Below are 20261 nucleotides of genomic sequence, written 5' to 3' on the forward strand. Positions count from 1 at the left end.
TTAGCAGGTGAAGATATATTGTTTCCTTTCTTTTTAGCCCTCAAGAGAAGAGAAACTATTCACTTTACTAAATTGCTGGAAGGTTCCTACTGCTTAGGTAAGAAGTTTCAGCACAGCTGATGTTAGAGTTAGACTAATGGGCAAAGCTGAATGTCTAAGAAGGAGCGACAGTAAGGGGTTCTAAAAGGTCCTTAATTTCTAGTCAATAGCATTTATCTTAGGAGGAAGACATCTAATTCTATAGTCTCTCTTTGGGAAAGAGAGAAAATCATAGCTACAGCCTTCGCCCTGCTTCCTCGTCTACCTGCTGATAAAAGCTTCCCATCCCTTGCACGAGGCAGAGGTATGGTAGAGACTAAAAGAGCTCCATACCATGCTCTGCTCTATTCTAACTGTGCTTTCATTCTATTTGACTTAGCCCGAATGGAATGTTGATAGAAAACCTGCTTTTATTGGGAAGATACTCTTCACATCTATGTTTCTCAAAACATTTTACTTGACTACCTCAGCTAATACTGTCTCTGCTACCACCAATCATTTTCTATCTCATTTTTCTATTTTACTTTTCCTTAGTACTTATTATTATCTAAAGTAGTATGATCTAGCCATCATACAACTGAAAAATCTCCGAACCATGTATCTCTTTGTTTTGTTTTATAGTTGTACCCTCCATGTGGAGAACAATATCTGGCACACGGTTGACTCGCAGATATTTCTGAGTGAAAAAATGAACACGTGAATGACTATTTCACCTCGGCTTCCAAAGCCTCAAACACTTACATCACCTCCTGAAACCCTCAGCCCGCTAATTAAGGATGGTAAGGATGCAACTGGTTCCTACAATTGCTGCTACTCCCACCCTCTAAACTTATTTACATCTTGGCTTCTTTGAGAATGCATTTGAATTGCTGTGGTTCCTGTTTTTGTCATTTTGCGAATTCCTAATGGTCAGTGGATTCCTACAAAAATATTTATCTTTAAAAAAGATATGTTTTTCAGTAAATAATAAAATTATGAATATTCCTACAGTGCTCTAAGCATTTCAATTAATGTGTAATATGAAATGTATTAACTATCGCTTTAACATTTAACATCATCTAACAACAAGTTGATAATCAGGAAATGTAAAATGCAAATTAAACAGATTAAATCACAATTCTAATTTTAATACAAAATATCAATTGCTAAGGTCTGAATTAAGCACAGTTTATGTAAGCTAAAAGAAGAGTTCTCAAATGTGAAACTGTACATTTCATTGTACATGAAATGTGTTGGGTTCATCTAGTTAGTTATACTAGAACAACTAGCAGAGACTAATACCTACTTTTTAATACATTGAGAATTTTATCTCATCTATTAAAATCAACAACTTACATTAATGCATCATACTAATATCTTTTATAGCTATATTTTATATATTACTACAATAAAGCCAGCAGCATACATATTATTTTATAGGTATGACAATTTATTATTAAGTCATTTATGATATATTCACTTATTTTTCCACACTTTATAGCCAACTTGCATATTCATTGTACTTATATTTGACTATTTTTCATAAACCACCTCTTAAGTCCAATCTGCATGAGATTTCAAAATAATACTCCATGTCTATTGGAGGAATTTAATAAAAATTTAGATTTCTTAGCTTAAAAAAGTTCTAATTATTTTCTTAATAATAGTCATTGTTACAAAGTGAAAAAAAGAAAAAAGCGTGTGTGTGTGTGTGTGTGTATATACTATAAAATGCCATTTTCGCTGGAAGTTCAGCAGTGAGGAGTCCTGTTTATGAGCCATATTAACACCAAATAGAGAGCTTAGCAATGTCTGTTTCTAAAAATAAACCTCTGTGTCTCTTGTTGTCATCATCAACCACAGTATTCTGTGCTCTGTGACAGAAAGCATCAAGGCTGCCTCTTTGCCTTTCCACAAGTATTATACATCACTCCCGAAAGGCCTCCCCTTTCTGTCAAGGTGGCATAGATAAAAAGAATTTTGCGATCACCCTAAGCACATATTTAAACATTATTGTCCCTTAAGCAGACAGTTATCATGTTGTTTTGGCAGCAGGAAGGAATCTGTGGTTTCACTTGAATGTTATTCTTCTTTATTTAAACTACTAGAAATAACCCAAAAATGACAGAATGCTCTTTCTATAAATAATCATTCCAGTGTAGAGTTATATTAGGAGGTAACTCAGATGGCATGATAACGCCTAACAAGCTAATCTTAGACCTGCGATGCCATAAGATAGAAATACCGAGGCTAAGAATAACTGACCCAAAGGAGTCAACCTGCTAAAGAGAGCCACAGACATGTGGGCATCTGCAGATTCTAATGCATTTAATGATCTCCTGAAAGCTCCTTTCCTCTAGGAAGGCAATAAATTATGATCGTCATTAAAATGACAATCAATAATGCTTTTACAAAGTATTGATTCATAAAAATGGCCAATATTCTCACAGCAAATAAGATAAAAAATAGCTGCTGGAAACCAGAGTTGGCTCTAATAATTGGATTAGCATCTAATTGGTGAGTATTACGCATGAGTCACCTGTAGAACATACAGTATTCACCCAATGAAATAAAATTTAATCAAGATAAAGTAAAATGTAATATCATCTTGGCATATGCAAACATTGCCATCGACTTTTCACCCAAAATGCCAAAACTGAACCCAAATTGGACCAGTATGTATTCAAAATAGACAGAATCTAAATTTTGATCATTCTTTTGGCTCAAGGATTTGAGGTGGCAATATTGAAATTAGGATTCAAGTGGAGACACAGACTTTACTGACCCCAATCCCCACCCCCTACCCCCGATTTCCAGCTAAAAACCAAGGTAGGTATAATTCAAACACTTAGGTCAAAAGAAACTGAACCCCAGAGTGCTAACACCTGAAAAAAATACCTTCTTCTGATAAAATACATTAGTAATAATGTGCTATTTCGAAATGGTACAAACCTTGCCTTTAGAGTTTCTGAGACTATTGTGAGCATTGGCAAACATATGCCAAACGCATTTGGGATGCTGGTTCTGTCCACAGAGTCTGTTCATTACTCTATGTATCATCAGTCTCACGGAACTGTGGAGGTTGCCTCACGTTCATCTCAGCCCAGAATAGTGTTAACTTCAACCGATTTTATTATCAAGCACTGGGAATGTGAATTAAGGCTCCTCCCCCATGCCTCTCGGCACAGTTGCCTATTTGTGCCTTAAATCTCCCAGGACTAAGAAGTGTGCCTAGATGTTTGTTTATACGTATGGCCGATTCCATACGTTTAGCACCAAATGAAAACCATTATCCTATGCTAAATACTTTCCTCTTGAAGAACAAGTAGCAGGGACATGGTAAACAAAAAATGAGTTCAAACCAGATCCTGCCAGTTCCAAACCATGATAACTCTCAGAAAGATCCTCTGAATCTATTGCCTCATCTTCAAAATATGAATACTGCTGCAATGACCACTACTGCAGAACTCATCACCTTGTGGAGAGGATTAAATGATAAAATAATGTCTGATACAGAAAATGTTTTAAAACATGAGCTTATTATATCAATAATAATAAGAATAACAGTGATAAAAAATGATGGAAAATATGAGTCCAATCACTGACCTTTTAAATTGAGACTAAACAACTAGATCAGCATGGAATGTGGCAGAAAAACCATGATAATGGTAACCGATGATGACAATTTTTCCTTCAAATTTAAAATGAGCAGTTCCTGATGTAAAATCATGAATTTAAAATACACACTTGAATTTTATTTGTAAGCAGATTTAAAAAACACTATGAAGAATAAATTTTAAATTGCATTCAATGCACCAAGAGCTTTTCTAGTTTACCCTACATGGGGTTCCCTAGAAAAATTGTAGGGAAGAACACCCAGGCCAATGTAATTTAATGGAAATTTAATAACATTTTCTTTCTTTCTTTTTTTTTTTTTTTGGTTGTTGTTTGTCCTTAATTCAAATTTTGAAAAATACTTTCTGACATTTTCATATTTTCACCCAGTTTGGATGTCAAGCCTAATTAGACACCCACTAAAACTTACTTCAAATAATTGAGAATGACACCTACACGTCTACAATTGTGTCAATACTGAATATAAATTATGAATTAAACATTTCTAATAAAAGTGGTAGACCACGAGGGGAAGAAGCAAGAAAATTAAGTTCTAGGGTATTTCCAACCTTATTAGCATGCAAGGAGTTTAATCATAAGTAAATGACTAGTTACACTCTGTGGTTTGGTAAATTTCCTTCTTTCTTAAATGTAGTTTTCATTGGATTTAATCATGGGGTATTTTAAAAGCAGTATATATAAAAGGCCCATCACTTGTTTTACTATGGAAAATTTAACCTTAAGATAATGAGTGAAACTGATATTCTTATAAAACATGAGGATTCTTATAAAGCATAAGAATTACTTAATTTTATATTCAAAAGCAATTAAGTATTACTTAACTTTATATTCATAATTTTATATTCATTAGAGTAACCCTAAACATAATATTCGCTGATAACACTTTAAAGTGTAGGTCAGTTAGTGTTGTAAAAACTCTTGTTTTATTATATTTGTTTTGTATAACGGACTTGGTGGAAGAAGAATAGAAGTAGTGAACACAAGGTTTTTCTCATCCTTTCATCTCTTGATTTTCAATCTCTTGGGATTGGAAAAGTTAAAACTGCCCATAGAAGGACACCATTCATCCCAAGCTAACCAGTGACAGGTCAACTTCCTTTCAAGAACAGAATAGATCTTAGCACTGCCACACTGATCTGAAGTACATGGCATAATATCTTTAAATTTCATCTAGAGAAAGCTTGTTTTTAAAGTCATTTTCACGAGCTTTTATTCCAATTAAATTGTTTTCAAAGAATTCCAATTCAGAAAAAAAAAAGTTAAAATGCAGTTACCATTCCAGATTGTTAAAACCGTTCATTACTGTAAAATGTAATAATTATAACAACCTACTGGCAAAGAAATTGCATTCTGAATATTTTTAAGATAATCCCTTTTTTAATGTACTAGAAAAGTTTATACATGATTAGATAAATTTCTCTTAATATTCCCTGTACTTTTCAAATATTAAAAGAATATTTTACTCAGACTTATAATAAATACTTAGAATACATCAGTCCACAATTTTGATCTTCCTCCTCTCTAAAAAAATGACTTACAACCTAGGGAGACCCAGTTTTCTACCGTAATTACTACAGTTTCTTTATTAGGTCTCCTTCTAACAACAGATAGTATTAAAAAGCCTTCCAATCAAAAACAAGAAAAAAAAAAAAAAAAAGAGATTTAAGTTATAAATGTATATCTTCAAGAAAATTAAGACCTAAATTTTACTTGAAGGAAAATTACGTAGTACTTCACTTAATTAATTATATTTTGAGAAATTACAAACTAAAACAAATTACAAAGAAGAGATTTCTAACCACCAACGTACACACTGTAGCAAATACTGCTGGTGCCTAGCTGACATTCATTCTTCTCATCCTTTCTTCTTCCTGATAGGTACTAGATTACTAGCAGCAGCATCCCTCCTCCCTGGCCTACCCATGGCCCTACGGAACAATTACAGTGGTTCCATTCTTCTTTTCAGTGACTGGCTAATGTATGGGCACGTGAAGCTATTTTGGCCAATGAGTTATGAAGGATGATTTTCTGGAAAATTTTTGGGTAAAACTTCCTTCCTAAAGGAAACACCCCTCACCCCCAAAAGCAAAGTTTCTCTTCTATGTCTCTCTGGAACTGCTACAGTCAACTTGTGATTACTAGAGAAAACAGCCTTGTGATGATAGCAAGGATTGCATGCTGTTGACATTATTGACCACGTGGTGTTGCCTAACCAGGGTTGCTATTTCCCTAAATGATAAATTTCCTTGTTGTGTGTCACTTTGAGTAGGATTTTCAGTTACCTGCAGCAGAAGACAATCTAATTTATACACTACTACTTACAATTAATCACTGTTAGTGTATTGGCATAGTAGCTTTCTATGTGGATGTATAAGAAACATTTTTTAGAAGATGTGTGCATATTATTAAAATGCATAAAGGCAAAAAAGTCTGAAGATGAAAACAAAAGCCCCTCTACCACCAGGACCACCATCACAAACATAAAATCTTTCCTAATTTCTTTCTATCTATACACGGATTCTTCTGGGACATGAATGAATAGACAAAATATACTTTTATAAAAATGAGATAATATCACTGACGTTATTTTTAAAAACATTATTAAATCTGAATGCGCTTAACAGAATTAAAATTTGCAATTGAAAGGACCGTAAACATACTAAATGTTTCCTTCCTATAGGAGGTACTATTTCCAAAATGATTTCTCTAACATTACATAAAGAAACCATTTTTAAAAATCATTGTTTTGAGTATTTTTTTAAACTATATTTTTCTATTTTAAGCAGCAGGGAGTCTGCCCCTGTTCAGAGAGGAGAGGATACTAGCACTTTCACACGTCCCTCCATCTCACCTCTCCCCAGTGTCTCATATTGGTTAGCTTTATGAATATTTTTACATTGCCCTACTTTATAAAATTTGCTTTCTGTCCTATAACTGCAATCTCATAGTTGTTTAAATGGATTAAATGTTGCTCCATTAAACTGTTTTCTATACTTCTGAATTTCACTTTTTATTTTTAAGTTCATCTCTTCATCGTGTGGGCTTCATTGTCAAGCAATCTATTTCATGTCTGAAGATTTCTAATTTGTCTACCTATTTTTCCTATATTTTACTAACATCTTGCCTAGGTGGAATATTGGACTGCACTTCTAGAACTTCAGAGATTTTTCTTCATTATCTTCTGGCATTGAGTGATGAATACTTTTGATAAGTATTCTTGAGTTCCATATATTTCCTTTCTTTTCACCCTACCCCCACCATAGATCTTTGCTTTATCTGCCTGAATCCCTAAAGAATTATTTAACATTTGAAATTCAATAGCCCAATTAGGATGTGACTCGGCGGTAAACATTTGCGTGGAATTTTCCTAAAAGATGGGAGCTCTTTCAATCTTTCCTAAAACATGGGAGCTCTTTCAATTCAGTTTTTTTCTTTTTCAGTGAAATGATCTTTCTTCATTTTCACTGAAATCTTCTGTTTAAATGTTTTGGAATATTAACTTCAGGAACATAAATACTCTTTGTTATATTGTCTTTCTTATTTATTGATTTCTCTCCAATTGCTTTAATTCATTTTCCTTTTTCATTCCCACTGATTGTCTCAAGCCTTTCCTCTTTGTTGTTAAAATTGTCTATTGTTTCTTGCTATTTCTAATGAATATTTTTGTTCTATAATTATCATGTTTTTTTCACTCTCAATTTGTTTTCCTAAATCTAAAATATCCTTTTTTCATCCCATTCTATTGTTTCACCATCTCATTTTTGAGTTCTTGTTTTATGGAATTTATGTTCTTTCTAAAGTGCTCTATTTGTCTGGACTGATTATTAGACAATTCCATGGATTCAGCGAGTTGATGCTTCCTTCTTGGTGGAATCATGAAGGCTAGTTGGGGAAGAGTATTTCGTTGCAGAGAGCTGTAGATCATTTCCCCAATTTAGAGTGTTCCTTGGGAGCCTTCGTTTCTCCAGAGTGGCAGTGTTTGTTCACCTTCCTCCCATTTTACTAGTTGCTCTTCCACAATCCTTTCTTCTATTCCTCAGTCACAAGAAATAATAACAATAAAAGCAAACAACAATAATAACAACCAAAGTAGAAGATATCTGGTCAGTACGCCTCTCTCCAAATTTGGGAATGTTAGTAAGAATTTTCAGGTTGTCAGTAAAATTCTAAGGAGGCCTAGAATTCAGGTCCTGTTCGGTTTCTCTGATCTAACCAAAGATCCTTGCTTCCATTTTTCCTCAACTATTAGTATCTGAGGTATATTGCTTTGGTCATATTGTTTTCTTTGTTCAGTTATTATTAATATTATGTGTTGGGGGCAGGTGTTTGCTGCCTTATGCTATTTTTGGATCACTTCATTATTTATCAGTGATGAGAAATTATGTGGTACATTTTCAAATTTCTCATCTCCAAAATCAAAATCATCATTTTTAAAGTCATAATTTGGGTTTACTTTGGTCTTCTGAGGGGTTTTACTGAATTTTCTTACTTAATGGACATAACAATTATGCCACCTGCGTCATGAACAGAATTAAAAAATACTCATTTTCGTCCCCATTCTCAATGGGACAATTTATAACTAGCTTTTTGATTGCTACCTATCAAATGTTCAAATTGGTGACAGCCTTGTAAGTGAAGATAACCTGAGTTAGTGAACAGCAAAACAGTAATTATGGGGACTACACCAGAGTGATTCTTGACATGACAGGAGTATTTCACAGACTTACATTTTCATAATTAGATTCTGCTTTCCAAGTAGACATAAATGACTACTGAATCTAAAACGTTTCTTTCCTCTTGATGATACACACAAAGGGGGGAAAAAGGGGATTCTCAAAGAGTGAAGATACATTTTCCATAAAAGAAATTCAGGATTTAGCTTCAAATGTTCTCTTTTATACCCTAAAATACATAGTGAAAATATGAGTTTTCCTTATTGTGAATGTATTTTACATTAATGCTGTACAAACTCTAGGAAATTCTTTCACAGTAATTATTCCAGTATTGTCTGGTTGGGTCTGCTGTCCAATGTGTGAAGTGACATGCCTAGCAACAGGAGAACACCCCGAATCTGCCAGCTACTGTTGAGTGACCGGAGTAAATATTTGTACATACTTTAGTTTCTTCCAGTTATAACTCAGAGTGGCCCACACAAGCCATAACAATGGAAACTGACCTGGTAACATGTGTCACTCATACTGAATTCCAAGATTCAATATTATTGAGCTTTTTAATTGAAAAGACATTAGCAGACTACAACCTAGTTCTACCTAAGATGTCTAGCCTGGATGGGTCAATATTAGGAAAAAATGGAACCATATAAAACATTTACAATTCAATAGTATATAAAGATCTCTGAAGAAAAATCATCTATATTAATGCATAGTATTCGATATAACTAGAATAACAAATGGGGACTCTAAAGCAGTGGCTAATAACAAAACAAAGCTTTTTTAAACAATTAATTTCAAGAAATCTGCTGCTAGAGGTTTCACTGTTTAATTACACATTCTACAACTTCTTTGCCTTTGATTATTATGTAATAAGACATTTCTCAAAACACATACATGCATACACACTAGCTACTCTGATTTATAGTCACAATTTGCACAAGGAAAGGATTTCATTCTTACCAGACCAGAAAAAGAAAAAACAAAAAAAAAAAAACAAAAAAAAGGGAAAAGCTGATTTATAAGATAACTAAAGAAAACTTACTATCAAAACAAAAAAATCATTTTCCCAGGGGACAAACAGCTGAACCCATCCAGCTTGTTCAGCCATATAGAACATGGTATTGAAGAGCTGGGAGCTCAGATTCTTTCACTAGAAATAGTAATCATAATAGTGAGTCTACACTTTAATAACATGTTGTCACATTTGAACTTCACATGAATGCCAAGAAGTAAGCAGGAGGACATCATTATTCTTCAGTTTACGGACGAGTAAACCAGTTCTACAACTGGCTAGCGGAACACAGAGCTTTTGACTCCTACAGTGGTGCTCCCTCCACCACTCAGCACGGCTACCATATATATTTCACTCTCTTTCAGATCCAGACTCCACTCTAAGCCTATCAATCACATCCATGCCACTGGTCCACAAGAGAGTTGAACAAGATTTGTAGCTAAATTAAGACAAACACACCCCTACTTTAGCAATTAACTTAAAAGGGCAAACTCTCCTGAAATGAGTCCCCGGCATTGCCATCACCTCCCCATCTCCCCATGTCAAAAATACTCAAAGTTTGCTGGATATTAAGATTGCTCTGAAGATACTAAAAGCTCCAATGCTATTTCCCAATTGAATCAGAAGCTCTAGGGGTAGGACCCAGGCATCTATCTGTATGCTGTAAAATACTCTAAAACTGAAAGCCAGTTGCTCAGACAATAAAGATCAGGAGAATTAAATTTAAGGACATATTATAAACATTACATGGCATGATAGGAAGGATGTAAATGTTTTTATATTTTGAACTTTAAAAATAAATAGAACTTAATATAATAAGAGTTTCCTTATTTACGCCAGACAGGTTTGGGTGTCAACGTCCATCTACACCACTTTTCATTTCCCAGCTGGTGCTTACACGTTGCTTCCTGTAGACCTGACGACAGCACGGGCAGTCTCAAGCACTGCCCTGTTTGAAAATATTGTTGCTTTGTTTAGAAATCATCAAATGTCAGAAAAATAACAATCTCAACAGAAATCGGAGAAATGTTATGTACGATTATCAAAGATATTGAGAAACAGTGAACCTTGTAAACACCTGTAGCGAGATTCACTGTCAGCAGTCGCCGCTTTAAAGGCTTTGTTTCTATCCTATGAAGAAAATGTAAATATTCAGCACAGAATTGAGAACTACCAGGATAAAGTGTAATACTGAACAGATATCTAAAATAGTGATTTTTAAAGAATTGGTCCACATTTAAAAAATAAAATGCTAAGTGACCAGTTCCATCAGCACAGACTGGCTGAACCCTCCCCAAGCTCTTGTCAAACTTACAGCCAGGAAGATAATAAATTATACTGAACTTGTGATATGTTTGCTTTAGATAAACAGTAACATAATCACCGTCACTTGAGTGTAAACATACCAAATTGTATAAAATCGGTATTTTATTCTAATTCCATGAAAGATTGAGTCAACAGAAGAATCTTAAAATCATCATAACTAACCAAGGTTTAAAGAAAACTTGCTTCAAACACAGATCCATAGATGGGGAGGTGTTCAACACTAAAATAGACATCATGGCAACCTGTGGAATATTTCTTTCACATTTATCTCTACCAAGTAAACGCTACTTTATGTTGCATTCTTATTATGAGAGTCAATGGGGTGATCTACAATTATGATTAAGCCCACATAGGAACTTAAAGATGTGAGGGAGAACTTTAAGCCAGTTTAGACTGTAGCATTCAGAAGAGGACCAAAACAAACCCCAATCTTATGAACTAGCTAGAGGAAATAAATATGAAAGGCACCAATGACAAATAAGTGATATTGCCTGGAGAGTCTCCTCTTTTCAACAAACAGCAATTAACAAAGCTGACAAGCTTCATCACTCATCAGCACATCTCCTTGAAGGCATAAGCACAGACGCAGAGAAACTAGAAACTGGAATTTGTTACTGTTATTCTTTAAAACGTTGCACCTGCATATAATACCTCATATATGTGTTTATGCCATCGCATCTGCCTGACAATGTCAGACACCCCAAACGGCTTTAAAGAAATTAAAATAACCATCTGTTAATAATAATTTTATTTTATTTTAAACAGTTTCATTTTGGGTTGATGAGAAAAAGCCACATTAAAACTACCTTCACAACTCCATAGGAAACATATTTCAGAAGGTAGGTCTATAAATAGATGTGCTTCTGTATGCACACTGTAAATAAAAAATCATCAGGCTAGCGGAGGCTGCAATTTAAACTGAAGCCACAATATGAACTTACCTGATTTTTAAAGTCCCATTAGAATAAGCTTACAATCAGTACTGATCTCCTTTTTTCTAGTTGCATAGTAAGGCGAAACACCCCCAACTACAGTTTACTTATCTCAGTCCCATCTTTCATCAGAAGCTTTGCGATTTCATTCAGAAGCAGCCGGCCCTAAACAGACTGAATATGCACAAAAACAGTAATGGAAGAGATCTAAGTTAAACCCTACAGATGCACCAAGAAAATAGCAACATCAACATCAAAAAGCAAATTCTTAAAAGAGGTGCTTTGCTTAGCTGCATTTCCCAAGTCAGCCCCCTTTCACACGTAAAATGTCTCAGTTATGAAGGAGGATCTTACCTGAGCTGATCATACTGTGCATTCTCTGCTGAGCCAAGAGCTGCTCTCGTCCAGCCACCCCATCTGAGGAAAAACACGAGTCACTCTCGTAAATTGTCTGCAGCATATTCCAATCACTCTTAGTTCAGCTACATGAAAGATTCATCTCTGCTCAGTGCACCGGCCCCAGGAGCTACCCTCGCTGGTTTTCCCTCCTCCCCAAGGAGAAGCAGCAGAGGATCAACTTCGACAATGATTTCCTTTCTGTTAAGATGGACAGACACTTTTTCAAAAGACCTGGACACTTTTCCCATGTTACCAACCTGTGTGCAAAGCAGAAAGGACCGGGTGGATGCTAAGGCTCTCTGGAGTTTAGGTTATCCTGGAAACTAAAAGCAGGTGGGAAATAGGAATGTGCGTCAGGGTTACTGCTTTGTCAGAATAAGTAGAAAAATATTAACTCTACCCATGAGAAAAAGAAACCAATTAAACCTGGCTTAAAGTTCTTCAGGCTGCTAGAGTTTCCTTGCAAAAACCGGTCAGTCCTGCAAGTGGCTTCAGCTGGTGCCCTTCTCCTATCTGTTTGTGTGTGTCTTCCCTCTCTCTGGTCTCTCTCAGCTCAAGTTGGCTAAAGCTAGTGATAATCCATTTGCATATGAATCAACAACAGCATGGCCCACAGGCACAGAAATAGAACAATGGTCGGCCTGAGCCAAAAATAGGTCAAGCCTGGCCGAGTGATTGGAGCCTGCATTAATGCATTTAAAAATACCCCAGCAAACCCAGCTGTCCAGCCTCTATCTTTCAAACCATAATTCTCTATTGCAGGGCCTTAAAAGCAATTAACTCTTTCCTCCCTCCAAGCTTGCCTTACACACTGTGTTTCACACTGGCGATTCACATCCAAGGAAAGGAAGGCAAAAAAATTAAGAAACATAATTCTAAGAGGGCAAATGCACATACATTTCATTTTATTTTATTTTTGTAGTATGTGTTTTTGGAAGAGAGAGGAGAGAAGTGCAGAGCTCTGTATTGGTTCTAAAATAATACTGGAAGCTTTTGCTCATAATGTGGTTTCTGCCTCACCCACGCACAGCAATCCTGGTGTTCTATTTTTGTTGCCTGTTTCTCTGGCTACACTGCAGTTGGCTGTAGCACTAGAAGCTTTTCTGCCTTCTAGTTTCAAGACTGACAGGAGATTTAGTAGAGGTAGTTTCAGAAAACAAGCACACCCCAAAATAAAATATTTATAAAGGACTGGCTTAAATTTTTACTTGCTATTTGTGTAAGGCAATTGTCCATTTTGCAAATCTAAATATGACAGTAGTACCCCCTATCAGTTTTATCACATACTATCTATGATATTTAAATTAAAAAAAAAAATAGCTTAGACCTGAAAATGTTCCCTCTACATCAGCCTCTCAGGCTAAATTAAATTTACCTGCAAAGAGAAAAAAAGAAAAGTGTGGGTACTCTCTTCTGGATGGATTCAGAATTAGTGAACATATGCACCTGTGGATCAATAAATAAATACGGTAAATCCCCAACTATGAATGTTTTGCATTCATCTCTACATTGGTTGCCTGAAATACAGACATCAATTTTCTAAAAGAAATAGCGTTTGTAATAGTTGATAGATTCCCAGACCACCAAGTACTGAAGAATTCACTTATAAAATAAACAAATTATAGTATAGAGTATTAAGAAGTCTGTGGTCATTTATAACATCATTTCTTTATGAGAAATAAATTCTGCATCACGAATTGGGTTGTTAGCATCTAGCTACTCCCATGGGCAAACCCAAGTGAGACTTCACTGGTCATGGGAGGTCTCCCTTTTCCAAACTAGATCAGCAAGGAAAATGTAATTCCTAAGGCATTAGTAGCAACAGAGAAGGAAGATTAAAAAGCAGTGTCTTAAGGTTCCCACAATAATCAGATGGAGGAGGGATCTTGATCAATGACAGACTGTAGGACTAGGGAAAGAGAACAAGAGGACTTAGAGTTTTGGTGGAAAGTAGGAAATGTGTTAAGTCATTAGGCAGATAACCCACTGCAAAAGAAAATGGCACTGAATTTTTCTTCTTTCACAGATTAACTCTTACTTTTTGCAAAATTATATTTGGACAGATAAATTCTAAGATTTAAATAGAGAAGTTATTCTAAACTGCATTTACTTAAGCTAAACAAGAAAATCTCATGTTCCTGTCAGTGGAAAAAAACTATTTAATTCTATCTGATATTACAACTTTCACTCTATTAAGAAATTGGTGGATAAAATTCAAGGGATGGAAATATTGTGGATCTGGCCATTTACCTCAGAGATGATGTAACCAACCATAGCATTTTAGACCTTAGAGGAAATTTAGAGATTGTCTACAATGGTGTTCAAACTCTCTGTTCCCCAAGATGGGAGGTGGATGACTCACACAGGAATCTCCATCCAGAAGAGGTTGTTCCCCTAGCCAGAGCTGCTTCATGTTTACCTGTTTACATTTGGGTATGTAAGATTTCTTTTGAATGACTTCTTATGTTAAGAAAAAAACAAGTGAAATCTGTTCATCTAGTACAAACAAGCTCTCCATTTTACACATGCGGAAAGTAAAGAGCCTTGCTGGAGGTTGCAAAAGCACTCATTAATGGAGTTATGACTAAAGAATCTTGCTTAGTCTCTAACAGATCATCTCTGAGTAGGTCTAGCATTCAAGTTCTCGAGTCTGCCGTCTGTTCCTTACTAAAGTGATGCATATAATTATCTGAGATATTCAGAATAAATTTTAATATTATTTACTGATGAAAATGGCCATTGTCTAATTGTTCCAGAATGGTTTTGAATAGAATATGCAAACTAGTAATAGATATATGAAGGATAATAAAAATCTCAGTATTGACATAATATACTCATATATCATTTGTTATTTTAATTTTAAATCATACCCTCAAACTACAAAAGTCTCCAAACTTTTGTAATCATAAAAAATAAAACTCCAAAAGAGTGAGTTAGTAATTATCCTTTTTCTCAAATTTTCCAGGAAAAGGCAAGCCACATAAAATTGTATAAATAATGTGCCTTCGTTTTGACCTAGTTATTTAACTTGAGGTTTATTCACATTTCATTCCTGCATTCTTTCAGCATTTTTTCCCCATTAGCAGTCTTATCTTTCAACTCTTGATAATGAAACTTTAGTTTAGAGTGAAAAAGCACTGGACAATTATCATAAAAGGGATACCACTTACTTCTGGGACAAAAAATAAGCATCATTAAAAACACCACCAAGAACATTGATTACTATAGTTCCATTATCCAAGAACTTAAATATTAAGAATGTTGAATTTTTCTCACATAATCTCAACAATGTCGATAAAGAAATGTGACTAGCTTTCTTTTGGGGCATTTATAAAACTGATTTTACTGGCTTGGAAAAAATATATTAAATTTTAAATTATAAGAACCATAAAAAACATACAAATGACAGGCTAGAATAGATAGACAGCTTTTAATATTTCAATATAATAAATTTTAACTCAATAAACATTGTGGAAGTTGATCTAAATATTACATTTTACATTTATTCTAATAAAATTGAAAAAGAATAGGGAAAAAACAGATTCCAGATTCAATAGAAAATGGGAATGGGGCTCAAATCTTAAGATAAAATATCATTCGAAAGTGACTATGATAATTCCAATTTTTTTAATGCAGGTATATAGACAAAACAAAAAGAATGTGTAAAAATATATATATGCCATCAAAATATTTCCAGAAATAAAAAGTGGCAAATTAAATCTATAAAAATAAATATTTCCAGAAATATCCTTAGACTCCTAGATTACAATAATCTTTTCTCAAATCAGTCTAAATTGATGGCCGAAGACTCTTCTGGAAAGAAGGTAGTGTAACTTGATTTATTTAAAACTGATGTATGCATTATAGGAAAGCTACAAATTAATCACCAAAAACTGGAACTCCTTCACTTACTTCTGTTGCTTCTTTTTCCATCCTCACATTTTTCAAACTATTGTCACAGCAATATAGTTACACACATTTGCTTACAGGCAACAGACGTGGTTCCCATAGACTCTCAAGGATAAGAAAGGACAGGGAAAGGAGAGTGCACTAAATTTTATTTTGAACTAAGTAGTTTATTTATCTGAATTTTCTATCTCTTGTAGGAGCATCACCAATTCTTATTAAATAGTGAATACTCAATTTACAAGTGATTCCTCTCACTAAAACAACTTAATTGGTTCCCAAATTGTCTTCAGATAAGGAATCACTGCCTGGACCCAAGAACAGGTCAAGCGTTTGAGAAAATACATCAGCAATGTGTGTTTTATATAAAACTATTTTACATAAAGACAAACAAACAAACTAAGATCAACAAAAACTCTAGAACTGTTGGCCTTGCTTTGATTGAAAACAATTTTTTCTTTAACTCTTCTCATCCAATAAAATGCGTTAATCATGATTTATTCTAATTTGGGGGGATTAGAAAGCATAAGGGGCACCTGGGAACTTATAAATGCAATTTATTAGGCCCTCCTCAAGAACTACTAAATCAGAATCTATTTTACAAGTTCTCCAAGTGAGTCTCATGTACAATGAAGTTTGAAAACCAGTACACAGGATCATCCTTTCCACAGCAATGATGAGGTGGCTAACAATAAAAATGGATAAAGTATCTTTTTTGGTCCAATTTCAAATTAGCTACTATTATTACAGAACAACTTTTCAAAATGAAAATAATTAAACTAGGTAAGAGATTAAAGAAGACCGTTAATATTCAAGGTATGAAAAGACCAAATAAGATCGTACAGAAAAAATTCTCCAGTTTACAGATGACACCAACATTGTACACTTAGAGTGACAAGCATGTGTGTACCATTTTTCTCCACTAAGCAACTTTGTTTAAGGTTCTATCTTTCTATTTGCCAGTGGCATATCAGCCTTTCTGTGCAGAGCTCAAAGCAGCCAGCCCCAGGCAGGAGAAAACAAAGGGATCATGTGTGATTAGAAGGATAGGTAAAAACTTAATGGTGTTTTCTTTCTTTTCTTTTTTTTTTTTTTTTGATAGAATCTATGAAAGTCAATTGTTCATATATTAAACATTTATTATTTCACAAGCACAGTGCAAGCCCTGAAGATATAAATGTATATAAGAATGTCCCAGCCTCTACTTTCATAGAATTTTTAGTTTTAGAAGACATATAGTCAAAGCAATTACTAAAGAGCTTGATAAGAAAATCTCTAACTCCAGATTGTATTTCAATATTCCTTGAATTTTAATTTATAACCGTGGAGCCAAAATGATAAACCTACAGGGCTGTTACTAGGATTATAGAGTAACATATCATATCTGTCAAATAAGCATTCAATAAATGGTAGCTATTATTACTATAACCACTAATAAAATATTCTATGGACCTTTAATTCACAATTATTAAATACTTGAAAATTGTTACTGGACTGTTATTCCAAAGAACTGTATAAATTCTGAAGAAGATTACATTTTTGATTAAACATGAGTTTCTCACTCATATTTACAGATGCTTTGTTTAGCAAATTGATAGAATTTTACTTCCCATAATACTACAAGAGCTTAGTATAACATCCTGCATGTAGTATGTCACTAGATAAATATTTGTAAAATAAATAAGTGATTCCTTCTCTAGAGGATTCTATTAAAAAATGATCTGGAGCAAGTCAGATTTAATAGTTCCTTGTTTTTCATTTTAGCATATTATCTTATTAAAATCTCAACAATTATTAAATTAAAAAGCTAAGTGCGTATCTGAAAAAAGGATCTTTTGTTGAAATCAAGTACAGTTTAATTGCACTTTCACTTTTTACATTTATTTTCCCTACTTTGTTGCTGTTTCACAGGATAGAATAACCAGTGAAAAAGGTCAGACTATAGTAGAAGTTATCCTACATGGTATAATTTGAGTAAACAAAGTTATCGAATATTTTTTGAGTGAACAATGTATTCATATGCTTCTCTTGTGAAGGATCTTAAAGATGTTGACACTAAGAAATTAACATACAATGCATTTGTAGGTCCACTTTATAGTAACAGACCTAGTAACTGCAGTGATGGCTAAGTTTTTAGAAGTCTGGTTATCGATTGCATTGGCAAGTGTTCGCGTGTTCTATTTTTAATTGGTGAATTCCACTGATATACCATTCTGACTCAAAACTCTAAAAGAAATACATTATAGGTTCAGATTCTACCTTCCTTCTCTGCAAGTCACTTGAGAGACATAACACAATATTTTCTTACACTTTCTGTATACTGTATTTCTGCCTTGCAGGATATTGGATTCTGGCTAAAACATCCACTGAGACATTTGTTCCATGCCAAAGGTCCTTGATATTTGATCCTGTCCTAAATGTCCACGGAGACGCTTGTTCTATACCAAAAAGATCCTTGAAATTTGCTGACATATTAACATACTGTGCACCATGAGACCCCATCCTCAACTTGTCCTCTGTGCATTTCTCTAACTGTAAGGTTCTCCCTCTGTAGTCACAGTTAATATAAACTCCACTCTTCTGCAAGATTGGAACTTCACCCCATCTACCTAAGCCCACATGTGATTACCAGCCAGGCTACAGAGGCAAGAAGGGTTATTATTGGTAATACAGCCACGATACAATTATTGGACCAAGTAAACATGTTAGTATATTTTATGATTAATCTTGTATAGCAAAAGTATAAATAAACATTATTTGAACCCAGAACTGTTTTTTAAGCATGGGCATTTTAGACAGGACCAAATATAAAGGGCCATTGGGCATGGATCGAATATGCTTGTGGAACTTTAGGACAGGATTAAAGTTCAAGCACATTTAGGTGTGGATAAAAGTCTCCATGGATGTTTTGGACAGGACCAAATGTCCACTAATCATAATTTCTGTGACTCTAAAACTGATTTCAAATAAGAAAACCATTTCACATTAGTTTATATACGAATATGTCTGAATGTAAGTATCATCACATAGCAACTGGAAATCTTTGTAATGTTTTACACTGATGATGAAGCATCATTTCTCTTTTAAGCAACATTGACTCTGAATTACAAAGCAACCTTGACTAACCTATCCTATGTTTACTAAATGTTGTATGTATAAAGTCTTCATGAAGCTGGAGGCCCTTAATAAAAATCTTAGTTTCAAGACAAAACACTGTTTTTGGCTACAGGGCTATGAAAATAAAAATTATGAGAGAATTCCAGTTAAGTAAAATTAGCATTCTGATCTTGGCTATTTGGTATGGCTCATATTTTTTTTATTTTATATTATCCTACAAAGTCTCTTCACATAACTGTACCTTTATTATCATCTTGGAAACAAATGGGATTCTGATTACCAAAATTTAACAGCTATATGTAGCATCTAGATGAGTACTATATTTGAGAGGTGTAATAAGAGTAATTTACAGATGCTAATATAAATTATGGCAGACATCAAAAAAAAAAAAATCAACCTAGAGCTTTTCATGTCATTTCTTGCCATAAGTTTATGTTTACCATACCAAACCATTACAATCACCAAGTTAAATCAAGAGAATACCAGAATGCCTGCTTCTGAAAATAGCAACATTTTTTTAATGTTACAATTAAATTCTGACTTCATAATTTGATCTAGTTGGCTGCCAACCACCAAATTTAAGAAATAACAAGCACCCAACACATACTTTACTTAATATTTGACTGATCAAAATATTTATAGCAATAATGTATAACTGAAGTACAAATATTTGCAATTGGCCATATCACTAAGTTTATCAGACATCTCATGGGTATGGAATCTCTCCTATTTCAGAACTCATTTCAGTGACAAGAACCGAGAACCATGAACTCTAAGACCATTCGTGTTCTCACTACGATATGACTTAAAAACTTATTCCTTTGCCCTCCTTTTCAAACTTCATGCCACAGACAATCTCTTGGTGTTCCGCACACAAATCCTTCATTCTTCCATACCTTTGCATATGCTGTTCTTGCAATCCGGAATGCTCTTCTTTTCTATCTTTTCTTTTCCTTTTCATATTAACTAGACCACGATATCTTTTTTTTTTGTCCCTTAAATGATTTTTTAACCTAAAAATTAGTATAACAGACTTTCTTTTAGTTTACACTTGCCAGATAGATAGTCTTCTGTCCTTTTAACCCTTTGCTTTCCTTTATTTTAAGTATGGCTTTTACAGGAAACATGTTTCTTCGTCTCCCCCCCCCCACCCCACTTTTATCTCTCCGAAAAGTTTTGCATTTGGTAACTTCATGGAAGGGAGACTGCAGTCCTTGCTGGTTCACCATCTTCTCAAGAGCA

The 20261-nt window shown here is 34.3% G+C and overlaps 1 protein-coding gene across 1 annotated transcript in view; it reads right to left on the reverse strand.

Moving 5' to 3' along the window:
• The window catches only part of HDAC9 (histone deacetylase 9), a 351710-nt gene that overhangs the window by 149734 nt on the left and 181715 nt on the right, over positions 1-20261 (reverse strand). The window contains exon 2 of the mRNA XM_023532496.1: positions 11952-12014. Coding sequence (XP_023388264.1) covers positions 11952-12014 — 63 coding nt within the window. The remainder of the gene's footprint in view (positions 1-11951; positions 12015-20261) is intronic.

The sequence above is a fragment of the Pteropus vampyrus genome, unplaced genomic scaffold (genome assembly GCF_000151845.1).
Source record: "Pteropus vampyrus isolate Shadow unplaced genomic scaffold, Pvam_2.0 Scaffold4, whole genome shotgun sequence".
In the NCBI taxonomy this organism is placed as follows: Eukaryota; Metazoa; Chordata; class Mammalia; order Chiroptera; family Pteropodidae; genus Pteropus; species Pteropus vampyrus.